Source organism: Leptinotarsa decemlineata, unplaced genomic scaffold (genome assembly GCF_025532065.1).
Source record: "Leptinotarsa decemlineata unplaced genomic scaffold, Ldec_3_MD MMD2_tig00004307_RagTag_RagTag, whole genome shotgun sequence".
NCBI lineage: Eukaryota > Metazoa > Arthropoda > Insecta > Coleoptera > Chrysomelidae > Leptinotarsa > Leptinotarsa decemlineata.
The window spans coordinates 17,248,770-17,267,368 of NW_027412606.1; the positions used below are offsets into that span (position 1 = coordinate 17,248,770).

At 37.0% G+C, this 18,599-nt stretch overlaps 1 protein-coding gene across 1 annotated transcript in view; it reads right to left on the reverse strand.

Moving 5' to 3' along the window:
• Window positions 1-2,865: 2,865 nt before the first annotated feature.
• LOC111504471 (chymotrypsinogen A) overlaps window positions 2,866-18,599 on the reverse strand; it is a 33,514-nt gene continuing 17,780 nt past the window's right edge. The window contains exons 4-6 of the mRNA XM_023159032.2: window positions 17,788-18,003; window positions 5,616-5,823; window positions 2,866-3,327 (exon numbers count right to left, since the gene is read on the reverse strand). Coding sequence (XP_023014800.2) covers window positions 3,109-3,327; window positions 5,616-5,823; window positions 17,788-18,003 — 643 coding nt within the window. The 3' untranslated portion in view covers window positions 2,866-3,108. The remainder of the gene's footprint in view (window positions 3,328-5,615; window positions 5,824-17,787; window positions 18,004-18,599) is intronic.

The following is an 18,599-nucleotide window of genomic DNA, read 5'->3' on the forward strand; positions in this document are numbered from 1 at the left end:
GAGGTTAATCTGAATCGAATGAGCTATCGCTCATATTTTTAGGACTTCTATCTCTATTTTTCATGTTTTTCAACTTGTTGATTAGACTATCAGTTAATTAACTCAGTCGCACAAATATATAAACATTTAGAAAGAATTTACCATGCCTGTCGAAATTAAATAATCTTGGTATAAGAAGTCTGGCGGCAAGTGATATAATCAGAAACCACTACAGTTAAAGGGTACAAATGGTTGAAATAGACGGTGTACTGAGCGACCCATTAGAAATTGAAATAACAGGGCACTCTTTCAGGGCCAATTCTATTTATATTATATTTGAATGATATGTTATTCATTGATATTTCTGGAAAAGTGGTCGCATATGCTGATGATACAGTACTAATAATTGATTGAACAACCTGGGAAGATGTAATATCTCATACAAGAAACGATATTTGTTTCAAGGTGGTTGACAATGTTCCGTGGTGTATTTCATCAGTTCGAACTTTCATTGTCTAATATAATATAAATAGATTTGAAATCCCTGAAAAAAAATCAAAAAGAATAAACGAAAATAACGAAATTAAACAAAAACTGAAATCACAAATAAATAACATACAAGCAATAACAAAAAAAAAATAATAATAAAAGCTGAAAATTGAAAAATTAAAAAAGTTTCAGTATCCACAATCGTCTTCGGGTGATAACAGTTATCACCCGAAGACAATTGTGGATACCTACAATCGAAACGTCGTGACGCAACTTGGTTTGGAATCTTTCAATTTTTATTTTAAATTTTTTGTTAATATTATTTTTTAATTTTCAGCTTTTATTAATATATCAATTTTTAATTTTTTTGGTTGTTGCTTGTATGTTATTTCTTTGTTATTTCAGATTTTTATTCAAAAAAACTGTTATATTCGGTTAATCTTTTTAATTTTTTTCAGGGATTTCAAATCAATTTATATTATATTAGACAATGGAAGTTCGAACTGATGAAATACAAGAAACAATAGTGATTCTATAGTGTCAGTATTGTTTCTTGATAAATATTGATAAAAACATTTTACATTTCATTTTGTAGTAACAGTGACGGTTTTCTCAATGCACAAATATCAATATTCATTCAACTGGCAGAAATAAGAACATCACTTTGAAAGAATCCAGTTCAGTAATAGGTATATCTTCGAATATACGTGGACCATAATTTATTGGAAAATACATATTGACTATCTTTGTAAAAGACTCAAAGCCCTATTGTATATTTTTCGAGCACTTAAAAATATACTGAGTATCAATGATTTGCGCAGTATATATTTTTCGTTAGTTCAGTCTCTCCTAATGTATGAAAATCTAGGATGGGATGGGGTCTATAGTACAACTGCACAACCGCTTATGGTAGTACAGAAACGATTGCTCAAAAATATTTATAATTTAAATATTCGTTTCTCATCAGCACGAATATTCCAATGTTGTGATCTGATGAGTTTGAGATATATACGTTTATTCCAAACAATAATTATTATTTATATTTCACAACAGAAATACGTCAAAAATCATCAATAAAGATATGAAACCCGACTCAAAACGAGTAACCATATACCGAAAATGAACAAAGCTATTGGACAAAGATCATTTACATATATTGGACCCAAATTATTCGATATTGCTCGAGATCATATGAAACCGGAATATGTGATTAAGTTATTCAAAACTTCAGTGATCAAATGGCTCAAAAATAATGTCTCAATTTTCATATATACTTTTCATCCCACCTAGCATTTTGAATACTTTTAATTCAAGAAGAGTTTGCATTTTATATTATAACATTCATATATTTTACGTTTATACATTTATATTTTTATGTTTTACATTATGTAGACGTTCAAAGATTTTATACTTTCAGATTTTATATTCGATGTGTCTTTTATGTAGTATAATAAGAATAATTTTCACAACTTTTTAGGAAAAAATAATATCGATATTGTAAATACTATTTAGAAATATAAGTACTGAAATATATCGCCCAAGTAACTCAAAATTCTCTTGACCATCTTCAAAGGAAAGAATTCCGATATTGATGTTTCGCAGAAAACTTTTCCAAAAACTTAAGTGAATCATCAATACCTGTTTCCTGTTTTGACAAAGCTCTCCTTAAATCTATATTATTCACCCTTTTTTTCTTGTATGCTTTCATTAGTACATGTAATTTGATGGTTGATAAACTACTACTACTACTACTACTCTAATTTCTCGATCAGAAATTCAGATCCTCAAAAAGATGTCCAAAGAATATCTCAACAATTCCGGATGGTGGTCTGTATATATTCAAAAGGCAAACACTCATTAATTCCAAACAAAAAAAAAAGGTTACATACTTTGCATTCCATTTTAATAAATAAATTATTCAAAAACTACGATGTTCTGTATTGTATTACTGTTTCAGTAAGTACTAGTACACCACCATCATGTATTTTTAACTTCCTATTATAATAGGTAGCTAATTTATAAACATCCCTTACCATAATGACAAATGAGATTTTGTCGAAACGTTGGTGAAATTTGAGATAATATATATATATATATATATATATATATATATATATATATATATATATATATATATATATATATATATATAAAGTTGAGAATCTCAGCGACTGGAGAAATGTACAGCGGGGTCAACGGGGTTTCTCAGTCAAAAAATCAAAAATTCAAACTCTGCTCTACTTTGCCAAGCTTTCGCTTCTATTGGGAAGCTTCTTCAGGGCAGTAAAAATGAGTAAAAAAGAATGAAATGAACATATAAATCGACGAAAGAAAGTAAAACAATATCTAATGGATTTTTTTGGTTTGACAAATGTCATACCTTTACATAAAACGAAGTTGAGAAAATAACATTTTAATTAAACTTATAAAGTACATCAGTTTATCAATTCCAAATTTGATAGATTGATTGAAACATATTTGTATAGATTTTTAACCAACGTCAAAAGTAGAATAGAATACGAAAACATACGATTGGATGTATACATTAATACAATAATGCAATTTTCAATTGATGAAAGGAAAATGGTGAGTTTTTCCTTCTTGTAAATTTTAGTCAACTACAAAAGTCGATCGTTTCGACTACAATAATGTATGTTGACTGGCATCTGGACAATTCACAAAATTCGATGTCAACATACAATTTCGTGTACGTGTTATCCAATCTATGTACGACGACACTCTAACGTACACTCCTGGAACACCAGTAATTCCACATCCCTTTCCCCAATTCACAAGTCCAACAAGGCTAAATGGTGTGGTGGCCGAATCTCTGCAAACCAGGCCCGAACCTCCATCTTGCTACAGAAAATCCAAATTTGTAATAGAGCATCAATGGGCTATCATTGTGAATTTAGATATCATAAGTATTTCAGGTAGTACGATTGATTGATTTCAAGGTTATGGTGACGGCGAAAAGTAATAAAATAAAAGCAATAATTCATTTTATCATTCAATTGTTTTAGTCAAAAAAAGCGTCAGATTCAAACATCCACATAGATATATATTGGTAAAATGACATGAAATTTTTCAAAATTGAAATTTTTCAAAAATAAAAAATTCTCTCATGGAAATATGTGTTTCAGAGCAGAAATGAAAAAAATATATATTTCTTCAATCGAGAAGTGTGTTGAAAAAGTAAACGTATCATTTTGGAAACGTATTTGATATTTTCATGCACACAAGAAATGCAAATTAAAAAAATATTGAATGGAGAACTGCCAATTAGAAAGAAATTCAAGAATGAACTGTTTGCCTCTCCCAATAGGTTTATTAATTCCAGATTCATTAAAACATATTTGTATGGATTAACCAACGTCAAAAAAAATTCATATGCTGGTCAAATTTGTTGTCATGCTCGACTAGCGCGCATCTTTCAGGATGGTGTCTACAATCACTTCCGTGAGAGGTTGAAGTTTTTGACGTTTGACCAACATAGTTTTTGTTGCACGATTGGCATGGAATACTATATAGCACATTCGTTCGAGAAGTGAGGGGGGTTTATCTTTCACTCTGGTGTGTATCGTTCTAATTGTAAGAACTGCTTCTGTGGTTATTTTAATATTCAGTAGTTCGTTGAATATTCAAGAGAATTTGGGAGTGAGCCCTTAAATAAAGGGTAAAGTACTATAGAAAACCTGAGGTGGAGAAATATTATTTTCATTGTTAATAATATTGGGGTTGACAACAACCCCAATTGAACCAATTATGATTGTCAAATTGAGGCATAGATTTTGATTGATTGGCTTAGATAGAGAGAAAAGCACGCTCAACGAAATATAGGGACTTCCGAACTTCAACAATTGATAACGGGCATCTTGTTCATGTTGTTGAAGCTACATCTGTCAAATTAGTTGCCATTTATTCAGTCTGTTTTGCCAATTCATCATGGACATGTATATAGCATTGAAAACGTGCAAATAATAAACTCGTTTTTTCAGAATGGGTGTTCTGCTCGAGCAACGTATCGTGTACTTCGCCCATTTCACGGTCGCCATAATCGTCCGACCGAGACGAGTATCCGCAATGTGGTGGATGGATTTGAGTCCACTGCTTTCGGCATCCGTACAAAATTCAAGTGATCCAGGAGCTGAAGGTGAACGACCATAGATAACGGCGAGTGTTTGCTGAATGGGCAGTGAACAGTTGGCAACTAACCGTGATTTTCATCGAAAAGTCATCTTCAGTGATGAGGCACATTTCTGGATGAATGGGCACGTGAACGAACAGAAATATTTGTTTTAGGGCGATACCAGAAGATCCAAAAGAGTACAATACATTTCGAAAAAGTTGCTGTTTGGTGCGGATTTTGGGCTGGCGGCATCAACAGTCTATATTTATTTGAGAAAGACGTTGGCCTGGCGATCACTGTCAATGGCGAACACTATAGGTTGATGATTACCAACTTCCTTTGGCCTGAATTAGATAATCTAGACATCAATGACATGTGGTTTCAACAGAACGTACCACACAGTTCATACTACATTGGATATTCTGCACGAGCGATTTGAGGGCATGGTTACATCACGTGAAGATGATGTGAACTGGCCAACAAGATCGTGCCATTTGACCCCGTTAGACTTCTTCTTGTGGGGTTCAGGTATATGTTAATGAACCACACCGGTCCTCAATGCCAACAATAACCCATGCCATCGGTCTATTTCAACCTGATTTATACGCCAGAGTCATGTAGAATTGGACATTCCGGTTGCGATTCACCCAAAGAAGCTTTGGCAGACATTTTGATGTTGTTATATTCCATACATAATGGCGTCAATAAGTTTTTCGAACGAATAAAAACTTTTGATGAAATCTGACACACATTTTGTTTTATCTAAATTTAAAAGTATGAAGCGCCTAATGAGCGAAAATTACAATAAATAATTTACGAAACGAAGGCTAACATTGGTTCGAATTCAAAATCAGTATCCGAGTATGCATGAAGTCAAGAGACCTATAAGAGAGAAGAACAATAAAATGTTAAATATATACAACAAATCCAAAATTGAAAATACGAAGTATGCTATTCAGTTCCACATGATTGTCAGATGTTATATTTATGTATTCAGAAATATTTTCATTGAACTTACCGTACAAGAGTCTAAATTTGTCTGCCCACCAGCGCAAATCTCTTTATTGGCGTCTAGATATGTATCAGGTGTAACAAGTGTATTCATAATAGTTCTGCACGTTTCTGTACTGATAACAGGCACGTGGACCTGTTTTAGATAAGGAGTTGGTGCAGCTCCAGAGGTGAACGAAATTTGTCCAAAGCCTGTGACAAGACAATTGTCGGCACTAAAAAATAAAATTACTGTAGGGTTAAATGAATTTATGTTCGCTCTATAAATGATTTTCCTGATCTGTTTTTTTTACATTAAGCATAATAATCACTATTGCTTCTTCTCGTATTCCATCAACTGAGCATTTTTAAGTCTACCGAGATTACCATTCTGTTATCGGTTATTATTAATAAAACTGTTGATAAATATTCTCCACCGGTGAAGAAAGAAAGTTAGATTGACATTTTTTCATTTCACGCAATGTTTCAAAGGATAGGTTTTGTTATGTATGGGCTCTTGCAGCAGTGTTTAATGCTGTTATCGCTAGAACAATCTAGTTTGAAAGTCTGGGGTATGCGAAGATGGATCCGATATTTTACGCTTGAATTAGCATACTGTTGGCCGTTCATCTATGAAATCAATATAGTAGTTCATTAAAATAATTAGGCATAATCGTTTTTTATGGAATAAATAGTACGTATCTCATATGGAATAGTAGTTCACAAAGTTTGAGTCAATAAAATACCAGTTGCTATTAAGATTTTGAAGATGAATGAAGAATATTCATAGTACGAATCTCATAGGCGTTCATAGTTCACAAAGTTTAAGTCAATAAAATACCACTTGCTATTAAGATTTTCAAGATGAATGAAGAATATTCATTTTGAGTGAATTATTGAATGATCGATATGAAGTAATCGGTTGGAAATGTATAATTTTTATTGAAATTCTTTGCTGATGAAATTGAATTACTGAATTTACAATGTCGTGAAAATAACAAATTGAAACAAAATATTGCAATTTTGTGAAGCCATGACTAATCGCATAACCTTTAATCTAGAATGAATGATGATAATAATAATAATACTGATAATAAAAAAATATATAATAATAATGATAAACAGGGATAAGCAGGGATGGCCACTAAAACCCTTGGACTTTGGTGAGTTGCGACACCACTTACCCGAGCAACTTGTGCAAAACCGGACCGGCAGCCCAGGCGCACCCGGGAAAGAGAATTCTATTCTTCCTCCGGTGCCGGCCGTGGGTCCACAGGGCTAACCACACGGTGGACATAACACTTGGTTCCCAATAATCAAGGAAGAGGCCCCCACAATCGACCCGCTCGGAGGGGTCAGAGGCAAGGTGGTGGGGCCCATAACGATGATTTGCCTACCGACGATAACCCTGGCAACAAAAATGGACGCTTTGAGTGGACGCATGAGCTGAGAGATAGCCTTATGCATTGCTACGAGAGTAGTGAGCCCGCGCGAAGAGGATACATGGCGAGATTGCGTGCTCTGTGGTGTGAAACACACCACAGAGCTATATAGCCCTGCCTATCTTGGGCGGCAGGGCTATATAGCTCCTCCCCAGCCTGCTAACGAAATAGTAGAAGTGACAGTTCTACCATCCGTTGGCACGGCTGGAGAGGAGACTCGCATCATGCCACCAATGGAATCAATCAGAACATGCAGGGCGCTCCACAGGATTAGGCTCCTGAAGTCACAAGAACTGGCTTGTTTGGATGCGGAGGTTCATAGTGTTCTAACAGAAGAGGCTGACATCTGGCAAATCAACACCGCCGTGTATAACGTCGTCCAATCGCTTTCCGAATCGAAAGGACGAAATCCCGGCCTTGCGTTTCGGAAGATTGAACGGCGTCCATACAAAATGGAGGCTAAGATCACGTCGGCGAGATAACATGCGTCTCGTATCCAATGTGTGATGGACTACAGGGCGGCCAATAGACCTTTCACGCCCGCAGTGCAGCGAATAGCCGCCAATTTACGACGTATCCATCACACTTCAAGCCAAGATGTGCTGCTGACCACCAAACAGCACTGCCTTGATAGAATACGAATGCTAGTGGCTGCTAAGTAGTCACTAGTGAGGCGAGCAAGAAGTATCGCGGAAAACCTTAGGTTCCGCGAGAAACCTTCCCGCTTATTCTAAGAGCCCCCACGTGTTGTGGATAATCCGCCGACCGCTGATCAGGTGGAATCCTTCTCGAAGGAAATCTATGAACACCCGCAGCAACCCAACTCAGACACTCCCGCCCTAGCGCAGTTCGAAGCTTGCAACTGAGAGCTTCGACACCCTGAGCTCAATGAACTGCGCAACCCGATAACCCCGAATGACGTTCGAAGGGCCCTTGTTGGTTCCAAGAATTTTGCTGCTCCAGGCCCAGATGGGCTGAACACTAATTGGCGAAAAAAACTACCTAGTACCCACCGCCATCTGGCCAGAGTTTTCAACTCATCGCTGGACGGAGAGCAGCCGATTCCTAATTGGTTCGTCAAGGAGCGGACCGTTCTTATCCCCAAAAGTGGAGATTTGTCGATTCCTAAGAATTACAGACCGACAACATGCTTGAATTCGTGTTATAAGTTGTTCATAAGCATCTTTTATACACGAATATTCACCGCAGTTGACCGAGTGTTTGAACGGAGAAGGTCGAAGAGAGGAGTCGCTGGATGTAAAGAGAACCTGCTCATCGATAGATGTGTTACGCTGGACTCTATACAATATAAGCGTAACCTCTCTATGGCCTGGATCGATTACCGTAAGGCATTTGATACAATTTCGCATGAGCTCATCTTGCATTTGCTCAGATGCTTTGTGGTACCCGACAACATAGTGAGATGCATTGAACAACTGATACCACTTTGGCGGACTCGCTTCACTATAACATCTGGTCAAGCAAGAGTCCAATCATGGTGGGTCACTTTCAGAAGGGGTGTATTTCAGGGTGATTCCCTCAGTCCCCTTCTCTTCTGCATCTCACTATTGCCATTATCCGTTGCGCTCAGAAATACTCGAGGGTATAACTGTGACACCCCCGGAAACCGGAGGCACAAGGTCACCTACATGAATTATATGGATGATCTTAAACTTTATGCCTCTGGAGAGAAGGATCTCCATCAGTCCTTGAGGGTGATGGAAAAGTACACGCATGCTATCGGTATGAAATTTGGGATAGACAAATGTGCAATGGTCCATCTCAAAAGAGGACGATGCGGGGACTACGGAGAGGATGTGCAGCTCGTAGATGGAAGCATCCTACACCATCTGGATGCCGGAGAGACGTATACTTACCTCGGGGTGGAACAACGCCACTCACAAGAGGTAACAGCAGTGAAAAACTCTCTCCGCGGCAAGTATCAGCACAAACTTTAATAGATCTGGTCATCGGAACTGTCGTGGAAGAACAAAGTTGCTGCAAGAAATATGCTTACCGTTCTAATCTTACTCTACTCGTTTGGAGTAGTGAAGTGGACTCGACAGGACCTGTATCAACTTGACGTAAAGACCACGGTTGTACTTCCCCCGACAACAGGAAGGCCGTGGACTTTTGAGTTTGGAGTGTCTACATGACAAAATGGTACTGGATACAGCCTGTAAAGTCGTCAGGAATTCGGATCCACTTCTCTGCATGGTCCGTGATGGTGAGAGAGCAGAAATTGGAGCATTTCTCCTTAGGGTAGCTGCTCGAGCAGCTGATGAACTCGGTATAGTTTTCGACTCTGAACGAGGTGACCACAACCCTGTCACCAAGCTGGAACCAGATCAGCAAAGAGCTCAGATATAAGCCGCAGAGATCACCTTACTCCTGCGGAGACACAAGAATAAGCCAATGCATGGGGTCTTCTTCAATAACATTGGAGACCTTGGCTTATCAAAGCGCCTGACGTTCGCTTTTCTCGGCTGAAGTCGGAAACTGAGGGGTTCATCATGGCTTGCCAGGATTGTGTCTTCAACACCTTAGTCTACCGCAGTTGCATGATGGGTGTTCGCGTGTTCCTGACACAAGGTGCAGGGCCTGCCACGAGGCGCCCGAGACCCCAATGCACTTGCTATCAGCATGTCCAGCATATGCGGTCTCGGCCTATATCCATCGACATAACACGGCCCTAAGAGTGCTATATTACCATCTACGGCACTCGGTATTGACGGTATTGACGAGACACCACTGTTGCCCTACGCTCCGGGGAATATTGAATATGTTGTGAGAAACGAGAAGTGCCGAATTTATTGGAACTATTCGTTCCCCACCCTCAGGCTCATACAAACTGATAAGCCTGATGTAGTCCTTCTCAACCACCAGCGCAAAACGATATTTGTCGTAGAGTTTTCAGCTCCTGGCGAGACGAATATCGTTCGAAAAGAGGCGGAAAAACGGATAAAATATCGAGATTTTATCTTCGAACTCCGCAGACTCTTTCCAGACCACTCTGTCAAGATGGTTGTTCTGATTATTGGAGTCTTTAGTGGAATGATGCCCTATCTTCTCACGAATCTCAAAATCATACCGACTTGCTGCACTGAGGCAAAAATCTCAGCCGGACAGATGCAAAAGGCTGCCATTCATGGCTCACTGCGCTTGCTCAGGGCACATGATTCTCGGATCACTTACCCCACGATGTGGGAAGTGTTCTTAGGTTGATAATGCTGTCGCGATCTCCCGAATGTATAACCACCTGAGGCCTTTGGTAAGTTGCGCTACCAAAACTGATGCAAAACCGTATCGACAACCCAGGCATCCGGAAGAAAGAACATTATTCTCCCTCCAATAATTAGGCCGCTGGACCACATGAACTAGCTTGTTTGGATGCACGGGTTCACAGTATTCTTACAGAAGAGGCTGACATCTGGCAAACCAACACCGCCGTGTACCGCGCCGTTCAATTGCTTTCCAAATCGGAAAGACGGAATACTGGCCTTGTAGTACGTTAGATTAAATGGTGGGTATACAAGATGGAGAATAAAGATAACATTGGTGAGACAACACGCGTCTCGTTTTCAATGTGTTATGGATCACAGGATATCGGTATGATACTCAAGATAGACAATTGTACAACGGTTCAACTCAATAGAGAAAAATACGGGGATTACTCTTCTCGTTTGGAGTAGTGAAAGGAACTCGAGAGAAGCTGTATCAACTCTGCGTAATGACTAGCAAAATGATGCACCTCCATAAGTGTTTGCATTCTAAATCGCCTGTTCTACGGTTGTACTTCCATCGACAACAGGGATGCCATAGACTCACGGATTTGAGGTGGTTGGATTTCCTTCTCTGCATTGGTTGATTTCTCTCTGTCACCGAGTTGGAACCCGTTCAGCAACGGGTTCCGCAGAGATCACTTTATTCCTGCAGCAACAGAGGAATAAGACAATACACGGGGTCTTCAACTACATTGAAATCATTGACTCAACAAAGCACCAGACCTTTGCTTTCCTCAGGTCGAGTGGGCTGAAGTCCGAAACTAATGGATAAATCATCTCCTGCCAGGATGTTACTTTCGACACCATTGTCTACCGCTGTCACGTGATGGGTATAGAGGTGTCTGACACAAGGTGCAGGGCCTGCCACGAGGCGTCTGAGACCCTGTGTCACTTACTGTCAGCATGTTGCATTTGCGGTCTCAGCCTATATCCATAAACATAACGCGGTTCTGAACTCTTAGGGTCGCTTCTACGGTTTCCACGAGATACCAGTGTTACCTTACGCTCCAGGGGATATCAAAGCTAATGAGCCTGATTCAGTCATATTTGACCACTAGAGCAAAACGATATTTGTCTTGGAGTTTTCAGCTGCTGGTGAGACAAATATTGTCCGGAAACAGGACGAAAAACGAATAAAATATCGAGGTTTCCTTTTCGAACCCCACAGACTATATTCAGACTACGCTGTCAAGATGGTTGTTCTGATTATTGGAGTTTTCGATGAATTTTATCTGATATATTCTTGAATATAAAAATCATACTGGTAGAAATCTCAGTTAGACAAATAGTGCCTGACCAGCACGAACTCATATAAAATAATATGATGATGAAAATGATGAAGATAATAACTATGATGATAATTGCCAGCCTCCAATTCAGTATGATATGAAAATTCTACGAGAATGAACATGAAAATAATCAGATGATTTATTGATTTCCTAATTTTTCATTATTGTAACTATTTTACGTGGAATGGAAATAAATGATTACGAAACTCACTAAGTTTTTCAACTACTTGATGATCTGGGATTTGGATTTTTACTTTTGTGTATTGAGACAAGCTAATTACCATTTTCGCATGATGATTATAAAGTTGTGAATTTCAAAGAATTTCATAGAATAACTTCCGAACGGGAATAAATAGTGATATTGATGGGCTATGATATTGATCTACAATATAAATTGAAGATAAAAAATACATTTGTAATAAACTCTTCAATGATGTAATTACAATAAACATTTTCATTCATAATGTGAATGTTACAATGAAAAATAGAAAATGAAATTATATGATCTTTCATCATTTTGGAACATACATCAACATATTTCACATTTAGTGATTTAATTTTTCCTGCATCAAAATCCCTGTTTTTCGATTCATAGTGCATTTTCATTCGATCTATATCCACCAACACAGCGCAAAATAAAAAAAATATTTGTGAGTTTGAATATTGGAAACAAATTTGTCGATATTTTTGTGGTTTCTTAGATTTCTTCCAGTAGTACGTGCGCTGGACTCCAAATGTTTCGTTTTGTTTTTAGTGGCGTTCCAATTTGAATGTGTGCAAATAAGAGCTATGCTCCTGATAGGTCTTCATATGTACAGCCTTCCCTATCAACGTATAGCTTCTAACGAAAAGATAGGCTTCATGATCATGATTCAACTTCATACTTCATACTTCATACATGATTCATACTTCAAATAGTCAACTGAAAGTATACATCATATCTTTCCATAAAAAAAAATCTTCTACTATAACTATCTCTATACTTTTGAGTTCATAACATGATTCCAAAAATTATTGTTTTATAGGAAATCCTACGAGTTTGATTAATATTCAGTTTTCTGCCGAACCAAGTAGGTACATGTTATTTATGTCAATTTCTTTTATCTACTTTGAATTCAGAAGTTTGATAATGTATTGAATCAGGTTTCCCTCTTGATATTCTGAATTGAATAAATACTTCTGTTTTTTTTTTCCAGTTCATGCACTTCTTTTCCATAATTTCATATTGTGTCACAATTCTTTTGCACCACGTTTTTCAGTAGTTTAGGTAGAGAATGATTATAAAGTCTTTTTATTTCGTTCCAATATGAAAGTCTTCAGGGTTTCGATCTCCATAGCAGCGTATATTTCAAGATTATTGCTATCTGACTACTCACTTGAATTTTTTCAATTCTAACTCCACTTTCCATATAATATTTTCCCAATTTGGAAGGTATGAAATTTTTGAATTTTTTCCGTTTCAATCTCCACTTTTAACCCATTTACTTGAGCGCTTCTATTGAACATGCAAACATATTACTACGAATAATAACCAAAAACTGCATTTGTTTTAGTGATGGATTATCCCTTTTTTGAAGAACATCAAATGAGCAAAATATACATGATTGCTCTCAAACAAATTTATTGCAATGCGCAGCATACAAAAGGTCCCGCGTCTGGTTGAGCTTTGTTGACGACACCTTCATAGTATGTAACCATGGAAATACAGAAATAAACCATTTTCTAAAGCACATTCACAAAGGGAACACACACTGGTCAAGAGGGAATTCAGAGGAGCTACATATATGTTGTCCATGTCCAACGACACATTCAGCCGAGCCAGCGTAGAGACACGCGACATATGGAAACCTATTTTTTGCTTATTATTATCTATTTTATCATTTTTCAGTTTTCTTATACTCTGTTGTGATCTTCATTTTGCATCTTGATGATTTCAATAGTTTTATTGTATTTTTTGTATTAACGTGTTAGGAATCACATGTTAAAAGGTGAGACCTCGTTGATCCTTAGCTCGCACAAGTTTAGAATTTGAGGGTTGTCGTTCGTAGGGCTGCGACAGCTGGTTAACGGAAAAAACAGATTTTAAAACAGATTTTTTTCTTTTCGCGTTTTATTGTTTAATATAATTGATAATTCAGCTATTCATTTGAATTTCGTTTTTTCACAGATTTCGAATCATACTAGATATATCAGACAACGGAAGTCCGAACTAATAAAATTCAAAAATGATATGAGCTCTCAACGAGGTAGCACAAGGTCAACAACAGGTCAACAATCATACAGGAGGCCACAATTTGAAATATTCGTTCTAGAGACAGATAGGCAAGCAATAAATCAGAGAAAGATATTTTTATTAATTCTTGAATCACAATCTGAAAAGAATGAAAAGAAAAAAATTCTCTATATTAAAAATTCTCTATAGTAAATGTTCAAAAACGTTCCCACTAACTTCCATTCAATGGTACCAACGAGCTTCCATTGCCGGCCTCAGATGGTTGAGAATCTCGGGAGTTATTTTTCTGCAATGCTTCTCTCAAATTGTGTAATGTTGTTGATTCCATCTCATACACTTCAACCTTCAAAAGATCCCATAGAAAGAAATCTACAGGAGTGAGATCCGGAGAACTTAGTGACCATTCTGTAGGACCTCTTCTGTCTCAATCCCGCGACCAGGAAAACGATCATCCAAAAATTTTCGCACTGGAAATGCATAATGAGGATAGGAGCACCATACTGCTGAAAAACCATTTCGTTTTCGAATGAATTTATATCCTCCACAATTGCCCTATTGATGCACGGTATTATTCGATTCTCCAACACATCCAAATATTCATCACTAGTCAAATTATCATCAATAAAAAAAGGTCCTATGATGTGGTCACCTAAAATTCCTGCCCAAACATTTTTGAGGTCGTTGGGTATGAAATTGACGGTATAAATGGGGAGTTGTACCACTCCAATATCGACAATTTTGCCGATTCACTTCTCCATTCAAAATAAACGTTCATTCATCCCAAAAATTAATTTTATACAAGTTGATCTAAGTTGATTCGTTCAGTGAGACTTTCACAATACTCGATACATCTATCGAAATCATCTTCATTCAATTCATGAACTAGAGAAAATGCGAATTTTCCATTAGTCCAACGTGTCCTAAAACTGCAGTATAAATAGCTTCATCGTTGACAACTCCTGAACGGTTATGATTTTTATTGTTGACCAATCCAGTGTCCATAAATTTGTTAGTGGATGAACTATAAGAGAACTGGAACGGAAGTGGCTTATCAGTGTTTGTTCATGTATGTTATATCTCACTTTGGAAATATAACTTTTCAAAAATTATTTATTTTGAAGATGGGGAAACAGTACTGACTTCCCCTGAGTTACAGAATGCACAATAATATAAAGTAACAAACGTGTTCTTGAATACAATTCTAATAACTAACTTATTTCGTCACGCAGGACGGTATTTATAGGAAAATATTGTTAACATTTTCTGAAAATAAAATAAGAAGAAGAAAGAGTCTTTGTGTCGTCTTGAAGAGTTGCGAATATGCAGGTGTTGATTCTGCAGCATTCGCGTTGACGTTGGATCTTGTTTACTTCGAGTCACCTTGGTCATGAATGGAGAAGGTCAATGAACAACATATAACAGGTATAAGACTCAATTAGCGGTGGCGTTATCGCTGTTTGAAAGATAACGATTCGAGTGAGTTGATGAGAACAATAATATTGGGTGTACAGGGTGTCGTTTCAAAACACATCAATCAAATGTTGTACAGGGTGTATGGTTTCAAAGAAAAAACATGGCTGCCTGCGTTGCAGACAAAAACATGGTTGCCATCGCGGTAGATATGTGTGCAGCGATATAGAAAAAACTTGGCTGCCAGCGTTAAAGAAAAAAACATGGCTGACAACTTTGGGGAAGAAAACGGTTGAGCTATGGAGATATACAGGATGTGTTTGCAGCTTTGAAAATAAGTTGCCATGTGGGTGTACAGGGTGTGCCTCATTTTTCCAAAAGTTATTCAGAGTGGCTCGTTTTCATCTCAAATGATTTGTAGCTTCCGAAAGTTAGCTTCAGACCATATGGTTCATACTTCATTGGAATCTGCTTTTCATGGATCATCTGATGATGTGAAACACTAGAGTGATCCTTTTAAAAAAATTGGTGACATGCTCCGGGGGTGCGATAGGGAAAGCAACAGCAAATGTTAATGTGTCAAAATGTTTCCCCCTGTATACCATGGTATACAGGGAGACGGTATACTATGGTATACATACTGATGATAGGCCAAAAGCCCAAAACACGTGTTTTTGGTTTGCCCTTTTTTTGAATGCTATGTCCGATGAATCACGGTGAATATATATATATATATATATATATATATATATATATATATATATATATATATATATGATACAGAAAATGAAAAATTTAGTAATTCGAGTATTATTCAGAATTTTCCCACTTGACATTGTCAGTCAAATTTTGAACAACTGTCATCATTTCATGTTTTTTCTATCTGTTTTTGAACCATTTTATTCTCACGTTAGTAAGTTCTCCATATTTATATATTTTTAACAAGATATATGATCTCATTATTGTAGTTGTCCTGACGAAGGTGTGAAATATACCGAAAGCTTGACATATAACAAAGAGTTTTCTTTGTAACAGTCCAGCTATTGACTGCAACCTCACAAATTGAACCGGCAATATAATTCATTACTGGTCTGTCCCCTCTGGACATTAATCAGTTTATGTTAATGGTCATATTACGATTGCGCACGGCTGATGTAAACCTCAAAGTATGAATGGGTCAATTGAGACTGAGCCTATGGCGAGAAGCACTCACTGCGCAACCTCTGCTGCAGGCAAACAGTGATGTATTGACTACAGGCTTTTGTTTAGTGAACCCTTCAAAATACAAATGAAACAAAACACAAAGTCAGATGCTACAAATGCAATACACATGTATACAGACGGCTCAAAAATCGAAGAAGGCTCAAGATTTGGAGTGTACTCCAGATCACTAAGCCTAAAGATTAAGTGGGGAATGAGAAAAAATGTCAGCGTGTTTCATACAGAACTATGATCTACGCTCAACAGTCGGATTTTTGACTGGTCACTTACGACTAAGGAAACACCTACATAATATGGGGCTAGTGGACACACCTCTAAGAAGGATATTTGAACAGAAAGATGAAACTGTCAGGCATGTCCTATGCGAGTGTTCGGAGTTATCGTCAATAAGAGAGTGTGTGTTCGGCAAATCTTGGCCTACATCTGCCGATATATAAAATTTAATTTTATTTTCGTTTCGCCACACAGTAGCTTCACCAATTACAATTGTAACTGATGAAAAATTTTGACAGAAAAAACCTGTAGAAAAATCATATATATTGAAACTGCAAAAACTTTTTGGAAAATGAATCAAAACGTCAAATGTTTCAGTTCGATCATTTCCTGTTGGCTGCTTAAATTTGGGATCAAATGTTTTCAGGAGAATTATTTCTTTTATTTTCATTGTGTATGTCGAGGTCTCACATCATTTCAAGTGGAACTCATTATGATCATTTTGAATCATCTTTGTGTGAAATTAGTCTTTAATTTTTCAATTTTGGCAAATTTTTTAAGTAATATGGAAGATCACCAACATGGGTCAAAATATTTCATTTTATATATGGGTTCTCGTAGAACTGTGAAGTGGAAATCTCACAACGAAATGTTTTTCTGAATATAATATTATTTCATTTTACAAATACTCCTTTACATCAGTTTTTTTTTCATACTGAAAAAAATACTTCGTTTTAACGAATCATAATTAACATTATTCAGTTACTCAAACATCTCCAGACGGTAAACATATCTATCACAAATAGCTGAAGAAATTATGTACAGCGAACTTTCATTATACTTCAAATGAGTTTATTTGATTTCAATTATTTCAACAGCAATAATACTCATCTATTTGGTTCTTGTTGAACGATTTTATCGATGTATGTACTTAAATATTTTTTTACTGCCGGATGAATGTAACAGTATTTAATTCATTTTCATGAATGTGTAAAATCACGGATCTGCTGAAATCTATTCGAAAGAAAACGAATATATTCAGTATACTATTTTCAATTTTGAATCAATTTGTGAAAAAGAATATTTTCAAGAACATTTACATCCTTACCTTGAACCCTGATAATCACGTCCAGCAGCTGGTAAACACGCAATACTGATAGTATTTCCTAAGTTGACAGGAGTACTGAGAAGCAAGAGCGCAATGTCTTCCTTCAATGTAGCGCTGTTGTAACTAGAATGATAATAGATAGAGGCCACACCTATAGTTTGGGCAGCTTGGATTTCATTGAGATTGTGGAGCCCCAGAATAACATTTACCGCAGTTCTGTAATAGAAATTCATTTTCATGTAAATCAACTCATATGGCCACATTATAACATTCAATCACCAATGGGGTTGATTGAAGCTGAGTTGTATTTGACACAATATGATGTGGAACATATCTACTTGAACAGAATGAGCCAGCTATACTGGCAATTGATATCCGCGGTTAAAAATTTCAAATATCAAGTAGTACCTCAGTCAGCGTATCACAACATTTCTCCTTTTTCAGTTCTGTTGGCATAGAAGGTAGGATGAAAGAGGGAGAATGATAAAATTATTTCTTTGATGAGTGAGAGGGTGTGGGGTGGTGGAGAAAAGTAGGGATATCGTCGGCAGTTTTATGATTTTGAAGGATAAGCGCGTCTATATAAACTCAACGCTGATGTTGTTGGTGCTCTTTTCTCTTATTTTTTGATCCAGCTTTTTTATGTAGCAAAATATCTCATTTCCTACACAAAGAGCGAAAGACAACAACATCATCCCCAGGGGTTTTCTGCTGAAATCACTAGTCCCAGAAGAGAGAGCAAAACGCGTATTGGAACGCGTCAGCCGAGCACTGATAAGGTCTCAAATTAAATACCACCGTTAGAAGAGGTC